This window comes from Leuciscus leuciscus (assembly GCF_965113295.1).
Source record: "Leuciscus leuciscus genome assembly, chromosome: 17".
NCBI lineage: Eukaryota > Metazoa > Chordata > Actinopteri > Cypriniformes > Leuciscidae > Leuciscus > Leuciscus leuciscus.
This window is the reverse complement of record NC_138741.1, coordinates 9,704,058-9,724,922: the sequence shown is the minus strand read 5'-3', so window position 1 is coordinate 9,724,922 and position 20,865 is coordinate 9,704,058. Positions and strand designations below refer to the sequence as shown.

At 36.7% G+C, this 20,865-nt stretch overlaps 1 protein-coding gene across 2 annotated transcripts in view; it reads left to right on the top strand.

The window, feature by feature from the left end:
• The first annotated feature begins 11,118 nt into the window (after nucleotides 1-11,118).
• plekhh1 (pleckstrin homology domain containing, family H (with MyTH4 domain) member 1) overlaps nucleotides 11,119-20,865 on the top strand; it is a 50,374-nt gene continuing 40,627 nt past the window's right edge. Inside the window, exons 1-2 of one of the 2 annotated variants that reach the window (XM_082143196.1) lie at nucleotides 11,119-11,420; nucleotides 19,888-20,057. In XM_082143196.1, coding sequence (XP_081999322.1) covers nucleotides 19,914-20,057 — 144 coding nt within the window. In that variant the 5' untranslated portion in view covers nucleotides 11,119-11,420; nucleotides 19,888-19,913. Of the gene's footprint in view, nucleotides 11,433-19,887; nucleotides 20,058-20,865 lie in introns of both variants that reach the window. The other variant, XM_082143197.1, reaches the window with a different exon arrangement.

Sequence of the window (20,865 nt, the reverse complement as noted above, 5' to 3'; positions counted from 1 at the left end):
TGATAATAATAATGAATGTTTCTTGAGCATCAAATCATCATATTAGAATGATATCTGAAGGATCATGTGACACTGAAGACTGGAGTAATGATGCTGAAAATTCAGCTTTGATCACAGGAATAAATTACAGTTTAAAATATATTAAAATAGAAAACAGTCATTTTAAATTGTCACAATATTTCACAATATTACTGTTTTTTTATTGTTTTTTTTTATCAAATAAATGCAGCCTTGGTGAGCAGAAGATACTTCTTTTAAAAACATTAAAAAATCTTACTGACCGCAAACTTTTGAACGGTAGTGTATATATATATACCTTTGGTGTCACGAGAGAACATCTCGTGCTTTTTTCCCCGTTTTCACCGAGCTTGAGGTGAGCTTGTGAGGAAGAAAGTGAAAAAACATAGCAATACTAATAAAAGTTGTCTAGTCTGCACAAAAAATCCCAAACAGCTTTAGCGCCTCGATGTGGCTGTGTTTTGAAATAGACTATATATTTTTAAATTTAACAGCAGGGGGCAGCAGATCATGCTAAATCGTGCTTTGGATGAACCCCAGGTGTTCTTATCCTATAATGATACACTCAATTGAGGTGCACTGAATCAAAATCCAGTCATGTTTTCTTTAGTGGTTTAACGATGTTTTTGTCAGTGTCCAATCATAAATCATAAAATGCTACACATACTGAATACCCACATAATGTCGTTCCATATCAAACTGCATTAGACAGTTCTTTTCGCTTGCCTTTGAGGCACAGTTACTTTCAAATTATTTCTCTAAAGCACAATCATTAATAATATATTTTTTTAAAATGTCACCAAGCTAAAACGACACAAAGCTGACAGTATAATAAAAAAACAGCAGTCAGAAGAATCAACTGAGAGAAATTGTTTTAAAGGCCACGTTTCACATGCTAAAGTCTCAGAACAAGCAAAGTGTTTATGCCACATTCAGACATTTATGAGGTCAGCTGAACTGTTACACACACACACACACACACACACACACACACAGGGCAGACTTGTTTTTAGCCCTTTTGCAGTGTAAAGTGTGCTGTTTTTTTGGTCTCCTCCCCCAGTGCTTATTCCATCTGTGTATGTCTGCTAAAGTCATCACTGCGCTACCCCCATCCATCCAAATACACCAGCGCTGTCTCTCTCTCACTCAATGAATCTGCCTTCAATGCCTCTTTACTGGCTTCAGTTGATAACAACTACAGGGATCATCTCTTAACTGTTTGTGAAAACTTGGAAGTCTAAAATAAGAAATGTTTATTTGAGCACCAAATCAGCATATCAGAATGATTTCAGAAGGATCATGAAGATTTGAGTAATGCTGTTGAAAATTAAACTTTACAGGAATAAATTACATTTTAATAAATATTTGTATAGAAAACAGTTATTTTAAATTTTACTGTATTTTTTTTTTTTTTTTAAAGAGGCTTCTTTCAAAAACATTAAATAATCTTACTGACTCCAGACTTTTAAAGGTAGTGTATGCTGAGTGTGTGATGTAGGATCAAAATACTTTTTTGGGACACTGCTTTTATTCAGTATGGATACCATAATTCATTATGCGGACAAATAATCACTTCCAGTTCCTGTCCACATTGCTTGATTGGCATCAGTAAAAGTAGCTTCATCTGTTCGATCTTTATGAATCTCAACCGCCTTGTTGGCAGGACATCTTCCACCAAATTCATGTTAGGTGCATTTCTGGAATTTGACATAACTATATCAAGATTAGTGTGCAGTCCAAAAAATTCAAATGTAACTATTCTCTTGTATCATATAGCAAAATATGTGGAAATAATCTATCCTGAAAGATGATATTCCCAGGGATACTCAAGTAACTTGATTACTAATATCCTCCATTAGATTTACATCCCTGATCACAGTGCTGTTGGAAACATGGATGAGTAATACATAGCACAAATGTTTAAAGTTTGAGACATTTGGCTTTAAAAAGAAGGAAATGTTGTTCACTTAAACTGAATGTAACAAGCATATCACCAAATCTGCTAAACAGACCCAAAATGAACAACTCAAGGGACTTTTAGAGGCTGTAAGATTGGAAAAGTAAACATTCTTCTCCATTAGCATCATTTTAGAGGTTTAAGATTTTATTTAGAGGTGTTAGTTTGTTGCCATCATCTGACACTCATAATGCAATGGCCCCATTATGATGACATTTGCATATGATGTCATTACTTCAGAGATTCATGCTCAAAATACTTGAACTGATAAAACTTTTAAAATCATTAATTTGATGGCTTATCTGGAGCCTGGGGACCTCCTGAGGCCACACATGAGAAGCGTGTCCATGGAAAAGACCAGAGGAAAACAGTGGAAAAATTAAATAAGTAAAGTGGAAAATAATACTAATAAAACCAGTTAAAAACGTTTATATATTACATTTACATTTACATTTATTCATTTAGCTGACGCTTTTATACAAAGCGACTTACAATTGCTATATATGTCAGAGGTCGCACGCCTCTGGAGCAACTAGGGGTTAAGTGTCTTGCTCAGGGACACATTGGTGTCTCACAGTGGATTCGAACCCGGGTCTCTCACACCAAAGGCATGTGTCTTATCCACTGCGCCACTACCACCCCATATTAGATTTTTTTTTCTTCTGCTTTCTACAGTCAGAAATCACTATTTAAATGTACATAATGTAACTTTTGGCCCTCTAGCGGTTAAAAAACATAACTGCATGCATTTTGCAAAAGAACATCTTTTTGTTTGTGCTTCGGCTCTGCGTGACTGTGCGGATAAATATGGTTATCCTTCTGCTCATAAAACGTTCACTACTAAGAGATAACCACTTTAGATGGAAAGGATCTCAAGCTGACTAGCTGAAGATGTTATTAGCCTAATAGACACGGTATTTCCTTGAAAATAAACTTCAGCAGGAGAGCGCTACAACAAATGCCCCTTCACATTAGATAATGATTTAGAAAGAACTGTTAGAGATCTACATATGGCCATTTATCTGTTCAATAAAATACCTCACTCACTTATTGACTAATAAAAACGCCATCTCCACGTCGCTGGAGATGGCGATGTTGTGATGTTGGAGATTACAAATGTTGTAAACATCTTTTACAACATTTCAAATCTCTTAGTTCTTGTAATCTCCAAAAAGACAAGCCAGGGTTGATTCTCGTTTTATTATGAGTGCTGTCGTTTTTAGCTTTAGCTGCTCCATGCCAACATTTCTCACCCTGTGATAACTATATAGCCTACTTCCACACCATACTACAAAGTAGCCGGAGCAACTTATATAGCCTATATGACGAGACATGAGAGAGTGACGGATGATCGCAATATCCCGCGAAACCCATCCCGCTAGGTCTAAAATATTAATACTTAGGCTATAATAGGCTTCTGGTAGTCTACAGTAGGCTATATTGTGTCAGATGTTGTGTTCTGGTGTGCTTTTCTTTTCCCATTTCTGTGTCTCTCTCAAGACACCTGACAAAAGCAAAGGTATATGAAAACTAAACTATTTTAGAAGGTGGCGAATTTGTATGAATTCATACAATGTGAATCTTACAAAACAAGCTTTTTAAATCAAAGCATGAAAGTCCACCCTTAAACATTACAGTCACTGGACATAAGCAGACTGTTCAAAAACGATTGTTGCCATGATATTGTGTTGAGAACCTCTTTAGAAGAGATTTCCTTTCGTAGAAGACAGTTATATGTTTTATTTTCCTATATTTTCCCTGTCTGAAAGGTAGGCTAAATGTTAAAGGGATAGTTCACTTTGAAATAAAATTTTGGTATGTTTTAGCTTACCTCAAGGGCATCCAAGATGTAGGTGTCTTTTTTTCCGCAGTAGTTTCAATTTTGATATTTTTAGGTCAAACCGTTCTTGTCTGTCAGTCATATAATGCAGGTCGATGGTCACTGTCTCAAAGAGCATGCACAGAGTCCAAATTAAAACAATTCCCCATCGTCCAAATTAAACAATTCCCCATCGTAAGTACACATTGATGGCCTAAGACACGATGGCCTTAGATGTCGCCTTGGCTACTGCAGTTCATTGGAAAGAAACCGTAGCCAAGGCGACATCTAGTGTATATATGCACCAGTCTGCGCACACGTCACACAGCAGGATGCGCCCGCGCCCTCAGATCACTTGGACGTGGCTGTGTTCAAGAGGTAAAAACAATATAAATACTGTTCGTTTTCTCACACAAACCGCTCGTTTCGTGTCTTAGGCCATCAATGTGTACTTACGATGGGGAATTGTTTAATTTGGACGATGGGGAATTGTTTTCATTTGGACTCTGTGCATGCTCTTTGAGACAGTGACCATAGACCTGCATTATATGACTGACAGACAAGAACGGTTTGACCTAAAAATATCAAAATTGAAACTACTGCGGAAAAAAAGACACCTACATCTTGGATGCCCTTGAGGTAAGCTAAAACATACCAAAATTTAATTTCAAAGTGAACTATCCCTTTAATGTGTTGAGTATGACCTATTCACACAAAGAGCAAATACTTCGTTTTTCTTCTTCAGCATTTTGCTGTTGGTATGAACAGACTTTTCTATTAAATAAATTAAATTAAATAAATACATTTATAAGTAATGCCATTTTGCAATGATTACCATTACCAAAAGTGGTCCTAAGTCAAATCTCAGAAAATACCTTTTTTTTTTTCTGTTTTCCCCAATAATGTCTGTCCACATTCTTCCATTCTTTTAGCATGCTATAACATAAACATGTCCGCTATTTAGTGAGAGATCTCATCTGTCTTGAGGGGCTGAGAAGAGCAATGTGTTTTGTCTAAAGGTAGCAGGGCGATGGATGGATGGACGGATGGATAGTCATGGTGTGCATGTGTAAAGACAACCCCACCTCAACACACTCAATCAGCACATAAACACACAACACCACTGAAGGAACATGTGTGAGCATTTGGGGATGTGAGTGTGAAGGTCTCGAAAGGTGCAGGTGTCAAGCAATTTGGTGGCAATTGGGTGCCTCTGCCTGAATATAATATTATTTTTAATTCTTAACCATATTTAATTTACTGATATACTGTTAATATAAAGTATAGCAAGCTTTGTGTTGTAAAATATACTGAATAAGCACAATAACAATTGGTGGTAAAGTATGTCACATGATTAAAGTCAAAAGTTGACCATCTTTTAAAGTTAAAGTTAAAAACACCATCATATACAAACATCATTTATTAAAATGTACTGATTGCATAATATATAATCGAATATTATCAAATGTGATGCATTACAGGGACTTCTTCAGTTTTTTTTTATTGCAGTAAATTGTATATTTAAATAATTTATATTAATTATGAGAGTAATTTAAAAAATGTAATTGAATATAAAACATTTTTACCTGCAAACAACATATCTTTAACAATATTTCATTGGAAACATACATAAAATGTCTTGTTTTATGTATATTTTCACTGTAAATTACACTGTAATTATTTTTTTGTAACACATTAGTTTAGGATCCAATTCTCGCTATTAAGTAGTTGCTTTTAAGCATGCATATTAGGATATTGGCTGTTTATTAGTACTCATATCATATTAATGCCTTATTCTGCATGACCTTATTCTACATACCTTAACCCACCTAATACCTAAACATAACAACTACCTTACTAACTATTAATAAGCAGTAATTAGGAGTTTATTGAGGCAAAAGTCGTAGTTAATTAATGATGTGAATTGGATCCAATCTGACTTAATTTTTTTCTTCCAAACAAACATTTTCTGTAAAATAACATATTGTTAAGAAAGATAGTTAACTTATAGTTATAGCACTGTAGCATTTTCCGATCTTTTTCTGTTAAAGTTATGAACATTTTTACTGTGTGTGTGGGGGGGTGTTTTGGCTAAGACACCTTCAGTCAGTCAGTGAGACACTAATCCACAAGATTTAGGAGAGCATTCGTGCTGAGCTCTGTGTGTGTATACTATAATTTTCAAGAGAGTTAGGGACTTAGAGAGATATTCAGATATTCAGACATAAGCCACACACACACACGCACGCACACACACCCACAGAAAGGCCCACAGAAACATGGATACAATAGCAGAGCTCAGTAAAATACAGTGGAAGGTTCTGAAATAAGGGGCTTGTGTGAATGTGATAAACAGCCATCAGTTCTGCACTCTGTGATTTGAGGACAAGTGTCTGGCCACATTTCCATGGACTCCATCCAGATGATATGGACCTGTACTGATCCTTATATTATCCAGCATCAATCCCAGCAGGCAAGGCATATGGTTTTAAGATAATACATTCTCATACAAATTTTCATCTAAGCCAATGTGCTGTTATACCAATCATGTGGCTTTGTTGGTGAGAGGTGTGCTATTATTATTTTAGATTATTTTCAGACAAAATGAAAACAAATAGTTTTTGTAAACAGAAATAAAAATAAAAACTGGCAGAATAATGAAAATAATAATACAAATATATTAGCATTTTCATTGCTAAGAAATGAAAGAAATAATAAAGTTAATTTATTAACATCCTAGCAAATAGGAGCCTGCTAAAAAAACATCCTGGTGGTAAAACTTAAAAATCTGTTGTACAACAATCATTACATTGCTTTCCAGTAAAAAAGAAAAGAAAAAAAAAGTGACTATTGGAACATAAAAAGTCATGTGACATAAAACTGTACAATCCATTTTGTTTCTAAGAACGTTTTATTTTTAAGAATGTAAAAATGTGACTTGGCAATTGCAGCTGACCTTCACCTGCTGTACTCTTCAGATATCTGCCAAACACAAAGCACACGCTCAGAGAAAGTCAGCCTGAGCTGGCCAGAGAGAAGAGAAATATTGGGATTTAACGAATTCAAATGGAATTACACATGAATGTATCACACATGAATGTATCATTGCTAATGGCAATCCTCAGATTCTTTAGGCCTGGGCTGCTGCTACACGCTGTTGCTCTTAAACATGGTTTACACTAAATTCTCCATTTTTAAAAAAGGAGTTTCCATCATGATCTACTCCCTCAGAGGTTCCAGAGAGGCTGGCCAAATGGCAATAAAGTCCTCACAGGACAGCAGAGAGAGGGAGTAAAAGACACAGAAACAAGTGATGGAAAGAGAATGAGTGAATTCCAAATGGCATTTTTGCACCCTTAAAAGTCACTGCTAGAAGGAGACCCACCCGAAGGGTCATTGCAAATTAATGGGTGGCTGTTAACTAGAGTTGTAGTCGAGACCAGCTCATTTGTGTCAAGACTGAGACCAGAAGAGAGTCTAGTCCGAGTCAAGACTGAGTCCACATGCTCCGACAAGACCAAGACCATGAAAACATGGTCTTAGACTTGACCTTGAGTCCGAATCAAAACCATATTTTCATGGTCTTTGCAGAGTCCAAGACAATATTATCATGTCAGTGGTTTTGGTCTTTGAGTCAGAGTCTGAATGTAGACTGAGTCCACATGGTCCTGAAAAGACCAAGACCATGACAATATGATCTTAGACTTATTATAGTACAAGGCCATATTTTCATGGTCTTAGTCTTGGTCCTCAAGGCCAAGTCTAAAACCATATTTGAATTCAATACCAAATCCAAGTCAGAATCCAAGTCCATATTTTCATGGTTTTGGTGTTTGAGTCAGAGTCAGAGTCAGAATCCAAGCCCTTAGCCAGTGTTGTAGTCGAGACAAGTTCATTCGGGTCAAGATCAGAAGAAGGTCGAGTCTGAATGTAGAGTCCACATGATCCTGAAAAGGCCAAGACCATGAAAATACAGTCTTAGACTCAACCTAGAGTCCAAGACCTTATTTTAATGGTCTTAGTCTTTGTCCTCGAAGCCAAGTCTAAAACCATATCTGAGAACAACACCAAATCCAAGTCATAATCTCATAATCTCATAATTTCATGGTCTGTCTTTAAGTCAGAATCTAAGACCATATTTTCATGGTCTTTGTTCTCGAGTCCAAGTCTAAGACCATATTTTCTTGGACATGTCATTGACTCCGGAGCGTGAGGACTCAGTTTTGACTTGGACTGGATCATGTTGTTTTTTCAATGTGATGTGGGATTTTTAAAATTCAGTTGCTTCTGCAAAAGACTCGTTCGAAAAGATTCGTTATATACCTTCACCAAGTCAAATTCATTTCAAAGGTTTATTTACTTAAACCTTAACAGCTAAAAGCATGCATGAATGTTACTGTTGGGTGTACTAAACAGACTCATAAATGACAATAATGCCCTGCATCACTTCAAGTGTCTTAGAGTTGGCCTAGTCATGCTCACTTTCGAATGTAATTCGCTCTATGTGGTTTTGAAGTTACTGTGCTGGGTGATGACAGTGTGAGTGGAGTGTGTGTCAGTCCACTGCTGGGTGACATCATCTTGTGTTTGACTGAGTTTAATTCGCTTTAGCTCTAAAAACAGAATTCATGCACACATCTTGCATGTGGACAGACTGTAATTTGTGCTCACACAAACAGTTCCACTCTGGGCAAACTTTATTTTAATTCTTCGCTCTTTTTCCAGTTAGTCCGCAGTCAAGTGAAACATTACATTCTGAGTTATCATGGTTTATTTTGACTGAGGGCAGTGGAGCACTCACGCACACTCTCTCTCTTCCACGTTTGTTTTAAGGAATGTTCCTGGTTGTACATCTCAAAAGTTTGGAAACATTACAATTTATTAACTTTTTTAAAATAAGTATCTTATGCTCACCAAGGCTGCATGTATTTAATACAATTACAATAAACACAGTAAAATTTTGAAATATTATTACAATATAAAATATTTGTTTTCTATTTTTATTTATGTTGTATAAAGAAATGCTGCTATTATTTTATCTATCTATCTATTTTTCTATCTATTCTCCTTTATTGTTCTGTTTTATCTTTTGATATGCACATGTACTGTTCTGTTATTGTTTATATTCTGTGTGAATTGGGTCCTTTGCTGTATAGGTCATATGACTGTATACAAATTTCCCTTTGGAGATCAATAAAGTTATAATTCATCTTTGTATGCATTGGCTCTTATGTAGGTGTATATATTTCTGTGCATTAAATGCAGATGCAGAAACATACCTTTGGCAATGAAATATTAGATAAATCAATGTTTATAACTGTCTAAGCATGACTTCGGTTAACCATCGGCTGCAGCGGTCACGTTTCTGTACTGAACACAACAGGGTGTGGTTAACAATTACCTCAACATTACATACTTTACACATACTGGAGGCAAGGAGAAAGAGATTGCGACAGAGAGAGAGAGAGAGAGAGAGAGAGAGAGAGAGAGAGAGAGAGAGAGGGGAGTGGGGAGTGGGGAGTGGGGATTGGGGGTGGGGGGGGGGGGGGGGGTGCCTTGCCTCGCCTCGCCTCTCCTCTAACATCTGCAGCAGGCCCAAAGTTTTATATACTTCGGTGTTGCTCTGTGAAACCATAGTAAAGGAGAAAATGGAAATGTAATACAGCTGATAATGGCATTACATGCAGATGCACTGTCTGTATATAATTCCTTATGATGAAACAAACCTAATGTTCAAAATATCAGGATGTTCCTCAATATTGGCTACAGCTTTTCAGGTTATAAAGTCTGATTCTTTTGCACAGTGAAAATAAAAAAAGTTTCTGCTAAATGAACAGATGTAATGCTAATGTGTTTCTTGAGCTACAGGATAATGTCAGAGCTCAAGAAGTAGATTTGATTTTTTTGGAGGAATCCAGTTAAGGTCAATTAAAGCATGCATGAGTCCCCTCACAAACTTCAATAATTGCACTCCTACAAACTTTTTATTGGCCTGTAAGGATTCAGCTTTCACACTATACTTTACTTTAACATTGTGAACATTTCGACATCATTAAAAAAAGGATATCAGGTCTACAACGATATTCTGCTGAAATCTCTGCGATTTTTGCTCCTTAACAATCCCTTCTGAGATCTAATGTCATTTTATGGACCTTTTTTTAATAATTGTAATAATTTGGAGGTAAAATAGCCTAGTTTGCTAATAGATTCAAAGTGTTGTAGGTCATATTTCCTCTCAAAATGCTTAATGTTCATGAAGATGTCACAGTGCAACACTGTGAATGGTAGGCTACTGAACAAATAGGCTTTATATATATATATATACACTGTAAAAAAAAAATTACATCCCCAAGTCAAAAATTTCAAGTGACCGATAACATCTACATTTTTCAATTAGTCTGACATATTATTTCTCATTGAGCCAATGTTAACAGACTATTGCAAAAAGAATTTCACTTGGGCCAATTGAAAAATGTAGATGTTGTCGGTCACTTGAAATGTTTTATTAGGGAGGGTTAGAATTTGTTTACAGTGTATATATATATACACTATATATATATAGTAGGCCTGTTTTTCATTTTTGATTTTGGGAAATTGGGATGATCATGTCTTCCTGAGATTCACTTTCAACGTTCCATCCAAAATCTCTTTAACAAAATGATACAGTCAGGAGTGAGTCAGAAAACGTGTAACTCTTCAGAATTGGACAGTAGTGGCCCCTGATGCAATTTCCTGTGTGTGCAGAGCATATACACAGACACGCTGAGAGTAGGGATTCGATTCTTCAAGTCGGTTCTTTCGAACGATTTGTTTCAATGAACCGGCTCAAAAAAGATTATGTGGTTCTCTTACGTCATCACGTTGTCCAGGACATCGACAATAATTCCCTATGTCGAGGTTGTCTGTTGTGTCTAATGTCTAATAAAAAAATTTAAAAAAATTCCCTATGTCCCAGTTCAGTTTGTTACGGGGCATGATTCATTTCATCAAATAATCAGGTAGCTAGATTTTGAACCCAAAAATAAAAAATAAATTGATCCCAAAAACACTTTTTATTCGTAGGCCTATAACCAGTTACATTTTGGCTAGCTACAAAGTACATTACTTTTAGGTCAAATCTTAGGTTTAGCCTATTAGTAGGCTAATGTTCTTGCTATATCGCATCAAACATGTCTGAAGTGACGGCTCTCGGTTTGATGAGTCAGTTTGGCTCGGGAACCTCTCGGACCGATTCAGTCCGAATCGTGATGAAATCGTTCTAGGTGCAAACGATTCATTGAAAAGATCCGACTCAACCGAACGATTCGTTTATGAATCGGTCAGGGCTAGCAGACGGGGGTTTGGCTCCCGGCGTAATCTGACCCCAGCACTCGGCTCTTTAAAGGAATAAAGGATGAATTTACTGAATGGAGATCCGCTGCAACGTCTGCTGAGTTCAGAGCAGGACCGAAAGCTCGAAAAGACGGCGCTATAGAAGAATGAAAGTTTTGGAGGAGAAACTTTTGAGAGCGTTTACGAACTTTGGAGGCGTAGCGGTGTGATGCGGTGTGATGCGATGTGATGTGATCTACCGGCTCTGAAAACATTCAAGTAAAAACTCGGGCGGTCAAGAGAAGGACAGTCAAGGTAAGCTCAACGGTGGGTATGTACGTGGGACACGAGGATAGTTTGACTCCGGTTTAGAAAATATGTGGATCATGGCATGTGTGATCATGTTTAATGTTTTCATGCTTTAGATCTCTCAAATTGCAGCGTGCGTTAGTTGGGATGTTCAGATATGTTAATGTTGACATTTCCCAGTCTGACACACCTGTGCGTTGTGCCCATTTTTGGACGAAAGTAACGACAGCAGTTCCTACATGTGCCATCATTGTGTTTTTCCTAATAAAGTTTTGTTCTGCTGTTTCATGAACAAACAGAATAGGAAGAGTAATGATGCTGTTTGCATCCCGCCTTTGGACACTCGTGCTGTTAATAAAACAGATTATGAAGTGTTTCTTGAGAGTGTTTATGTCTGGAACATTCCCAGTGCATGTGCATTGGTGCTCACGTGGAGTTTTTAAAATTTATTTTAATGAATGAGTTTGATCTCAATTTGACCTCACACACACCCCATCTAATTCTGCACAATAAACAGTCATGAATAAATGCTTCTTGAATAAACCCTAGTTATTCTCTTCCCTCTCTCTCAGATGCTTAAGCACATTATTACATTGCTTGCAAAATATCACTGTTGATATTATTCAAATATGCAATTTCTCAGCCAATAACATATTTTTTGTTCATATTTATGCAGTATATTCAATGGCTTGAACTCTTTTATGATGTACATTTTCAGTTTTTTAATTGTATGTAACTGATGATCGTAAAAAAAAGAATCAGAAATGGTAATCTCCATGGTCAAGTGGTGGAACAAGAAAAAGAAAACAATGATTCAGGATTCAAAAAGATGAATATAAATTATTATGATATGTAAAAAATATATAATATTGGTTATAATGGTTTATTATTAAATCGTTTATTTATTTGAAAACTAAAAACGAATTAACTAATGAGTGTGTACATGTACTCGCATGTATTGAAGGTTTAAGGAAAATATTATTTCTTAATAGTTACACCACATGACATGAATCAAAGTTTGTTGAAAATTTTCATATAGATTTTTTAATAATTAGCTTTTTATTATCTCAGACATCTTTATTTGTCATTGACCCTATCCCTCATCTTCTAGCCTTAGCATCATGTCAGGGTTCTTTCTCATAATGACAAATGCCACTTAATTTGTGTAGAACCAAAGCGTAAAAACCCAAGCATGCCTAAAACATTTATTGTCTTGTAAATGCAGCGTTTTTTCCTTTTTCTCTTCAGCCTGCGTCAGTCAATGCTCTCTAAAGGGCAACTGCGGTGTGTAGGTGATGTTTACACCTCAGAATAGAGGAATGTCATAGGCTATATTTACTGCTCCAGCTGATAATGAGTGTGGCTAGTTTACAGAAGCCTGTTATTAGGCTGAATACAAAGCTTCCTGTAGACCAGAGGAGAGAATATTGAGGATGAGCTTCAGGAGATCTCCATGCCTCATCTACAGCTGTTAGAAACTCTGTGATTCTTGTAATCCCAGCTATTTATACCACCACTAAATGGGTGTTGTACTCAGCAGCAGATGTTCTCACCCCTAAATATGACATATCTTCAGGCGTGGGCTGTGGTGATGAGCTATATTCAGTAGTGCCTTTTGGCGTCATTGATAGCTGTTCAATTTATGGTTCAGTGGCATGGTTTGCTAGTCTTAGCTGGTTTAGCTGGCTTTCCAGCTTGGCCAAACTGGCCTTAAAATGGTGTAACTGGTCTGACCAGCTGATTTAAAAGTACCTCAAACCCCTAAAGCCATCAAAACAGTCTTGGAGCCCAGATGGCGGTGTTTAAGTAATTTTTTAAGGAAATTTAATTTTTTTACCAGAAACCTTTGGAGAAACTTACTTTTTCAGACCTTTGCATAAGTTGTATTGATTAAAGCTCTACAGAGAAGTGCAATGGAGTCATCTGCATGGTCACCATGAAATCAAAATGGACAATTCTTATTTTATTTATGGAATATCATTATTTGTTATAAATGATTTATCTATGCACATCATTTTTTACAAAATTAATGTGCCCTCATGAGATTTAAATGATTTCCCCTCCCTCTTGCAACAACATCGCTTCTCTAATGGTGCGTTTACCGGCCAACTTTCACTCACATGACATCAGCAAAAGCAAGCAACAATGATCCAACGTTCCAATCAATTCCTGATGAACCAAATCAAGTCCCTCACTACATTTTTTCTTTTTCAAGAAGCCGTTTCACTCAGATATACGTCACAACAGAGAGGAAAAGACTATCGCAACTTTAAGCTGGATTAGATGGCCAAGCTGGTCTCGAGCTGGTGTAACTGGTCTCTTTGCCAAACCAGCTGATTTAAAAGTACCCAAAACCCCTATAAACCATCAAAACATTATTAAATACCAGCTGATTGGCTTTAAGTTCTTTTTTTTCTCACCAGAAACCTTGGGAGGAACCAACCTTGTCCGACCTTCTCGAGTGTACAGATTAGAGCTCTACAGAGAACTACAATGGAGTCAGAAAGCAGGAATGGATTTTATTTAGCTGTTTTCTGACGAACAGCTACTTTGAGTTAGTCGAGCAGGCGTTTCTATTAGTCAGACCTCCAAAGCTGATGTTATGGGTGGCCATAAATTGCTGCACAGACACCAAATGGAAACTTTGTTTCAGGCTGAAACAAAAGATGTCATACTCTGTTTAAGTCGTGTGGTGGCCTTTCTTTTAAGATATATAGTCCGTGCAAGAGAAAAGAGTTGGAAAGCTCACAGAATGCTTGCTCCAACCTGTAATAGCCACTTTAAGTTTTCATTTAGAAGATCACACACGCAGACATGATATCATATAGCCACACACACAAAGGTTTTATTTGAATAAAAATGCAGCCGTTATAGTACTCAAATGTCACTGATTACATTCAAATTGTGTTCATTGTAATGGCAGAAACACACTTGTGCACACACACACACATACATACAACAAGCTGACCCAGACACACTTTTTTTTCTGCTGATTTGAGTAATTCGGATGAAATGCCAAAGCCTTGGAAAACCAGTTTGGTCTTGACAGAGACGATCCAGAAAAACAACAGCGGATTTCACACGTCTGTTGCGATGATATCATTTAATCGCTTACATCACCACAGCTGTACACGAGATCTCGGGTGTGTGTGCATGGGGGTACATAAAATAGAGTTTTAAAAATGATATTCATTTTATTGGAGTAACAGAGGAGGTTCTGTTTTATTGAATGATGCACCAGAGACCTGTCCTGGTTTCCAACTGGCCTTTAGTGACCCACATGCACATTACTCATTTTTTATTTATTTCACATTGCTTTTTTTTTTTTTTTTGTCATTGGTTCATAAGATTTCCACTACTATGCTGTTTAACAGAGATCATATTCTCCTTGTATCTCATAAGATTGAGTTTTGATAATGATGACAGTCTATATTTTCGGTCATTAAAATCTATACAGTGACAGCTTTGGCTTGTTGTTGTGGATGTGCGTTACATGAGAGCTATTGTGATAGCTTGATCTTTTGAGAAGCCTATAGAATTGAGCGAAATATCAAAAAATCTAACTTCTTCTTTCAAAAATCTTTTGTCAATATTAATAATAAATAAATATTATGAGTAAATAAATACGAAATAAATCAAAGTATTTATTTGCTGTGCTATGGCTTCTAAAATGTTTCATTATTTAAATATGACCAAACTGCCATGATTTAAAAGGTAAAAGTAAAAAAGAAAATCAAATGTTAAATGCAAGAACTAAAATAAGTTAATATGAAAATATAAAAACATCTTCTTTTTTCTTCTTTTTTTTTTTTTTTTTTTTTTTTTTACAAATAATGCATAGGCTATATATTTTTTATATGTAAGGCTTTATTTATATATATATATATATAAATAGATAGATAGATAGATAGATAGCCTAAATATTGTGGTTTATTACTGAAGAGACCTCTGTAAACATTTTTGACAGGTGACTTGAACGGATCAAGAATCAATTTATTGTAATGATTAAAATGTATTGTTAATCAGTTCATTTATAGTTTAAAAAGAAAGTTTAAACTGATTCATGGAGTTTAACTTGCCAACTCATGCTTTTTGCTACTGAAATCAAAATCATATATGCTATTACACATCTTTGACTAAACAATTTCATACTTTCCGGTTGTGACCATGATTGTGTGATATTTTAATAGTAATATTTATTGTGATTTATAAACAGAAAAGTTAATTTGATATCATAGCAAATATACTGGGAACGTTTGATAAAGCTTGTCTGTATCTTGTACATATCGGATATGTCCTACTCTTGGCACATAGGGAAAGAGTGTGGCTACTTTTCCTCCTCTCTTCCCCCCTTCCCCCGCCAAACAAGCCAAGGGTGCAAAATGCCTTGTTCCTCACAGCATTAGCACAGAGGCTTCAGGGGCTGTTGGATTATTTGCATCTTGCTGTCATATTCGGCAGTACAAGTGGACGTGGGCTGAGCTGGCAGAAACATTGGCTTAATTTGACCTCTCCTTCTGATGGCCATGTCTGCCTCTGCCATGCAATGTCTCCCAAACCTCAGGTTCTGACTTCAGTCAAGTCCGTACATAACAGGACAGAGAGTTATAGCATTTTGGTCAGCTAGCGGAATCTCTCTGTGCGCCGCTTCTGTAATTTGTCAGTAGGGCTGTAGTTACGACCATGCTAATTGCAGAGTGCGACATGGCACTGTTGTGCCGCTCTGCAGTTTTAATGTCTGGAGACTTCTGGTGTCAGTCTGTCTCATTTACCATTCCACTTCCAACGCCACAGATAGTTTTCCTTTTTGTCTGTTACAAGGCCCCTTACATCGTCCAGAAGTTAACCTTGATGGCTTTGTAGTCTGTCAAAAACCTCTTCTTGTGTTTATTGTCGGGACATGAATTTTTGAAACATTCTGTTATTTAGTTATCCTGCATTTTGACTTGAGGTTTTTATTTTCCCACCATCTGAATAGAGATGTTATCTTTAGCAGTTTTCAGACTTCTAGATCAGTGCGTGTTTGTGACAGGCTACATTTAAAATCAAGTAACAAAATGATCTACAAGCTCTTACGGCCCGGCGCTTTGATTAGATACACCACAGGACCCTGGGAGAGAGGCTTTGTCACAGCAGTTGTGCAAACTGTGATATAGGGTCGCTGACATAAGATTATCTAACTAGTTTAAAACATACATGCCAAGTTATTATATTCGTGGTTTAAATTGAATAAGCTTTAAAGGGTCCATGACCTGCATTTTTTTTTTTTTTTTACATGTATAATGTTCTTTGAGGTCCATTTATAATGTTAGCAAGATTTTTACATCAAAAAACATTCTAATTTACAAGTAATCGCCACAGACAATTTCCTATCCTGTCTTTGACCTTCTCTTTCAAACACTCAATTTCGATTGACGCGCATTCAAGACTCAAAAGTAAACGCCCTCTGTTATGATTGGGTAACAGTTTTGCATATTAAAATCATTTTCAACGTTCCCACTATAGCATGTGTGGAATTGTTCTGAAAACTTCCAATGTTCGCCAGAGTCTGATCCCGAATCAGAAGACAAACCTACACCTCAAGTACCAAGGATACTCCAGTCTGCGACAGCTTGGTAAATATTGATTCCTTATGTATTTGTGAGGTAGTATTGTAGCCTACTATTTTATTACATTAAATTAGTGTTGAAACGAAGATGCTACAGAAAGGTGTTTATCTCAGTTGAAACCTTTGCCAACTGTGAAACATTTGTGTGTGTTATATGCTTTTATAAGTTTTGGTTGTTCTTAGTTACCACAGTTATAGGATAACTTGCGGTGTTTTGTGTAAACAAATTATGAATAAATGTGTCATGGTTTGTCGCATTGTCGTTCTTATATTCATCGATTTATAATTTTCAGTGAAGTGAAAGTAGTGAGTATATCAAATGATCTGTAACAGACAAAGCAACAGTGACACATGGTAAAAACATTGCTACTCACAGTCACTGCATCATCATTTATTTTAAGTCTCTCTGAAAAGCCTACGTCAAACGCTCTCGTTTAAAAATGAATCCACTGTAAAATGAAGCGAACAAACGGACAGTGTCTTAAGATAAATGTAATCCACGGCACGCTTAGTATCACAAGGAAGGCAATGCAAAGACCGTGTTTTTCCACAACTAGGCACTTCAAAACGTCTTGTAATCCTCAGAGGCATCTCTATTATTTTTGTTACTGGAGTAATCCTGTGTTGTTTGCGTCTCTCTCATATTTTCTACTATATGACGTGTGAATTGGTGGGCGGGGCTAAAGATGAAATGATGTAGAAGTAGGCGTCGATCTTCTACAGAGGCGCAATATGATGTCATACCGAGACAAATGACGCGTTACAGATATTTGTGAGCTTGGTTTCAATAAAAGCTGTTTTTTGGACTAACGAAGAAGTTTTTACTTCTGAAATTTACCGGATATTTTTAAAGTATAATGACCTCAAAAGATCTCAATTCATGGCCCCTTTAATGTTTTGTGATGTGGTGTAATCAAGTTAAAAAGTTGTAACATTTCAGAGTAATCATTTTTGATTGTAATAACAGGACAGTTTTTCCACCATCACGTTTGATTTTAAATACATTTTAATACAGATATTCAAAACTTGATCGTCATAGAAAATGTGTACTCAAGACATTGTATTTATGAATTGAATTTCTAATGTATTTTTGAATAAAAATAGTTGATAAAAAAAAAAAAAACAGGTAATTGACCGGCTAACATCACAGAAGTTACAAACTTTTAAAATGTGAGCTACAAACTACCGGTCGCCTGTCAGCTTTGTGCAGGTAAAAATAAGCAGCGCTTTCCACTATTCAAGAGCTTGTCTCCTTTGAGCCGCCACATTCTTTATCCCTTTTTCAGGGGAAGAGAGAAAGACCCCCTCCCTTATATTGGTAATGGGACTGTCATGCAGAAAGACTCCATTGTGTGGGCCAGGATCCTGTTTCTCCCTGGGCCTGTAATTAAGAAGGGATTGCTTGAACAGGGATATTTAGGTGGCTGAATATAGGGTAGGGATTGCTTAGGCCGCTGGGTAAACTGTCTACACATGCATAACTGGACTAACCCCATCCACACGGCCTTCAAACGATATATGCATGCGTATATTACTGTCTACAGTGTATATAGAGAGAGAGAAAGAGAGAAGGTAGCCTTTGTTAAACTGTGTCATCTCTATGAGCTCACAGCTCAAGTTTGCTTTTCAGTGGTTACCTAGGTGATCACTAAAAAGTGAGCTCATTTGAAGGGAGGGAAACAATAAAAGAGAGGTGAAAAGAAACCCATGGCACAGAGCGTTTACCGCCAGACCTGTGATGTCAACAGTGTGCTCTCATCTTATGGGAAATGTCAGTCTTAGATCACCAAGATTCAGGCCTCTTTTTTTATTAGACTGTCTAGTGGAATTAAACTCCACTAAAAACACTCCAGTAAAGTTCCTGTCAGTTACACTAGTAATGGTCCTCTAATATGGTGTTTTTAATGGCCAGGGCCCATTTCAATTTCTAAGAGAGCAGGGTGGTCGGTGGCTGATATAATGCCAATATAGGCATTATACAACTAAAATGATAACGAATGGAGGACCATGTATCTCAAAATTGTGCCTTTATTTTCAGAACAGCACAGCTCATCATAATTTTTTATTTTTTTGCAAATGTATTGCTACTTAATTTCTTGTAAATACCACTTTGTATATCGCAATGTTACTTTATATATAAAAATTGTGACTTTAATTCTCTTAATTATAACTCTCACAAAACATATCTCAATGGCAACTATTAACGGTGTTATTTTTTCTCTAATTGGAACTTAATTTCTCATAAATGCAACGTTGTCTCACAATCACCGTTTTTTGTTTTTTTTCTCAAACTTCCATGCAGATCAAATTTACACAGACTTTCTAAAATCCAGATCATGGAAAAGTTAGTAATATCAGGGAATTTGAAAAATAAATAAATGGGATTTAATTAAATTGGAAAAGTATGCTAGTTATGCTCAACTCTTAGTTGTTGTTTTTTCTCCTTCAGTGCAATCTCTATAAAATGTTCAAATATTTATCCAATAATCAAGAATGACTGTGTAAAGTTCATGGCAATTATTTAGTCAAAAGGTGTGGAAATCAACCCTGGAAATGAAGCATTTGATCATCTGTGGACAAGGCTGTTGGTACATTTTGGAATTCATACAAGGACATTTATAAGCCTGTGTCTGTATTTTCAAGTTGAAAAAAATTGCCAGATTAATGGTTCTGGTCAATACTATTAAGGCTTTGGTTATGAAGGAAATTTTTTTTCCTTCTCTCTAAACCAGACCGGGTCCAAGGTCCCACTCCTCCTTTACAAGCTTCAAGGCAAACCTGTTAACTCTGTCCTCTATTTACCATTTGTGTTCATGTAAAAGTTCATTGTGTTCTCTGACAAATTTCCATCACTGTTTCCTTCAGGTTGGCAGACTGGCACACAGGCACAGATGGCAGAGGTGATGGAGGGTATAGCCACGGCAGCAGTGCCCAACACCAGTGTGGACTGGCAGAAGCGATGCATCGCTCTGGAGACGCAGCTTATGAGGTTTCGTCTGCAAGCGGGAAATATCCGCCACCTACTTGCTGAGAGGGTAAAAGAAGGGGTATTATGGGTAACACAGGGTCTACAAAATCGCCCACTGCATTCCAGCTGCGCATATAATTTGTTTATTTTGTACATTTTGCACAGCTTATGTATGCATGAATTCGTCTAGCCAAAACAAATATCAATCCCCTTGACAGTAAACATCACTCTATAATTTAGTAAACAGGGTACATGCTGCTGGGTTGCATCTTATGAATTGCTCATGAAGTCTTCCGCAAATGTGTGACATTTACATGTACAATGTACATACCATGTTACCTGAACACTGAAATCAGTCAGTACCTTGATATATCAAAACACCCCATGGCATTATCATCTGTTTCATCGCTGTACCGCCAAAGTAATTCTTTGTAAGGGTGATATTAGCTAATTCTATTTCTCATTATTCTGTGCCTCAGTCACATTGGAAAAAGTTGCTTAGTTTCTCTGCTCTTTTTCTCTCCCTCCTCATCTACAGTTTGGTCATGCTGCATTGACCTCAGTGTTTTGTCTTGCAAGAAAAGGTTAACGGTTAAACTTGGCAGGCGGCCCTGCAGGGAAAAACCAATGACTCGTGTGAATGCTTGAGTGGATATACAGGTGTGTGTGTCTGTGTGTGTCTGTGTGTGTGTGATATACGGGGGAAGGATTCCATTATTAATGGCCAGATTAGCACAAGTAACAATATTTGTATAAGTTTAAGAAAATGGGGTTGCTTTCCTATGGCCACATTGTTAGGTTGTTGTGGGTGGTTGCCAGGGCATTGCTATGCGGTTGTTAAGATTTTCTGAGTGGTTGTTAGCATGTTGCTATGT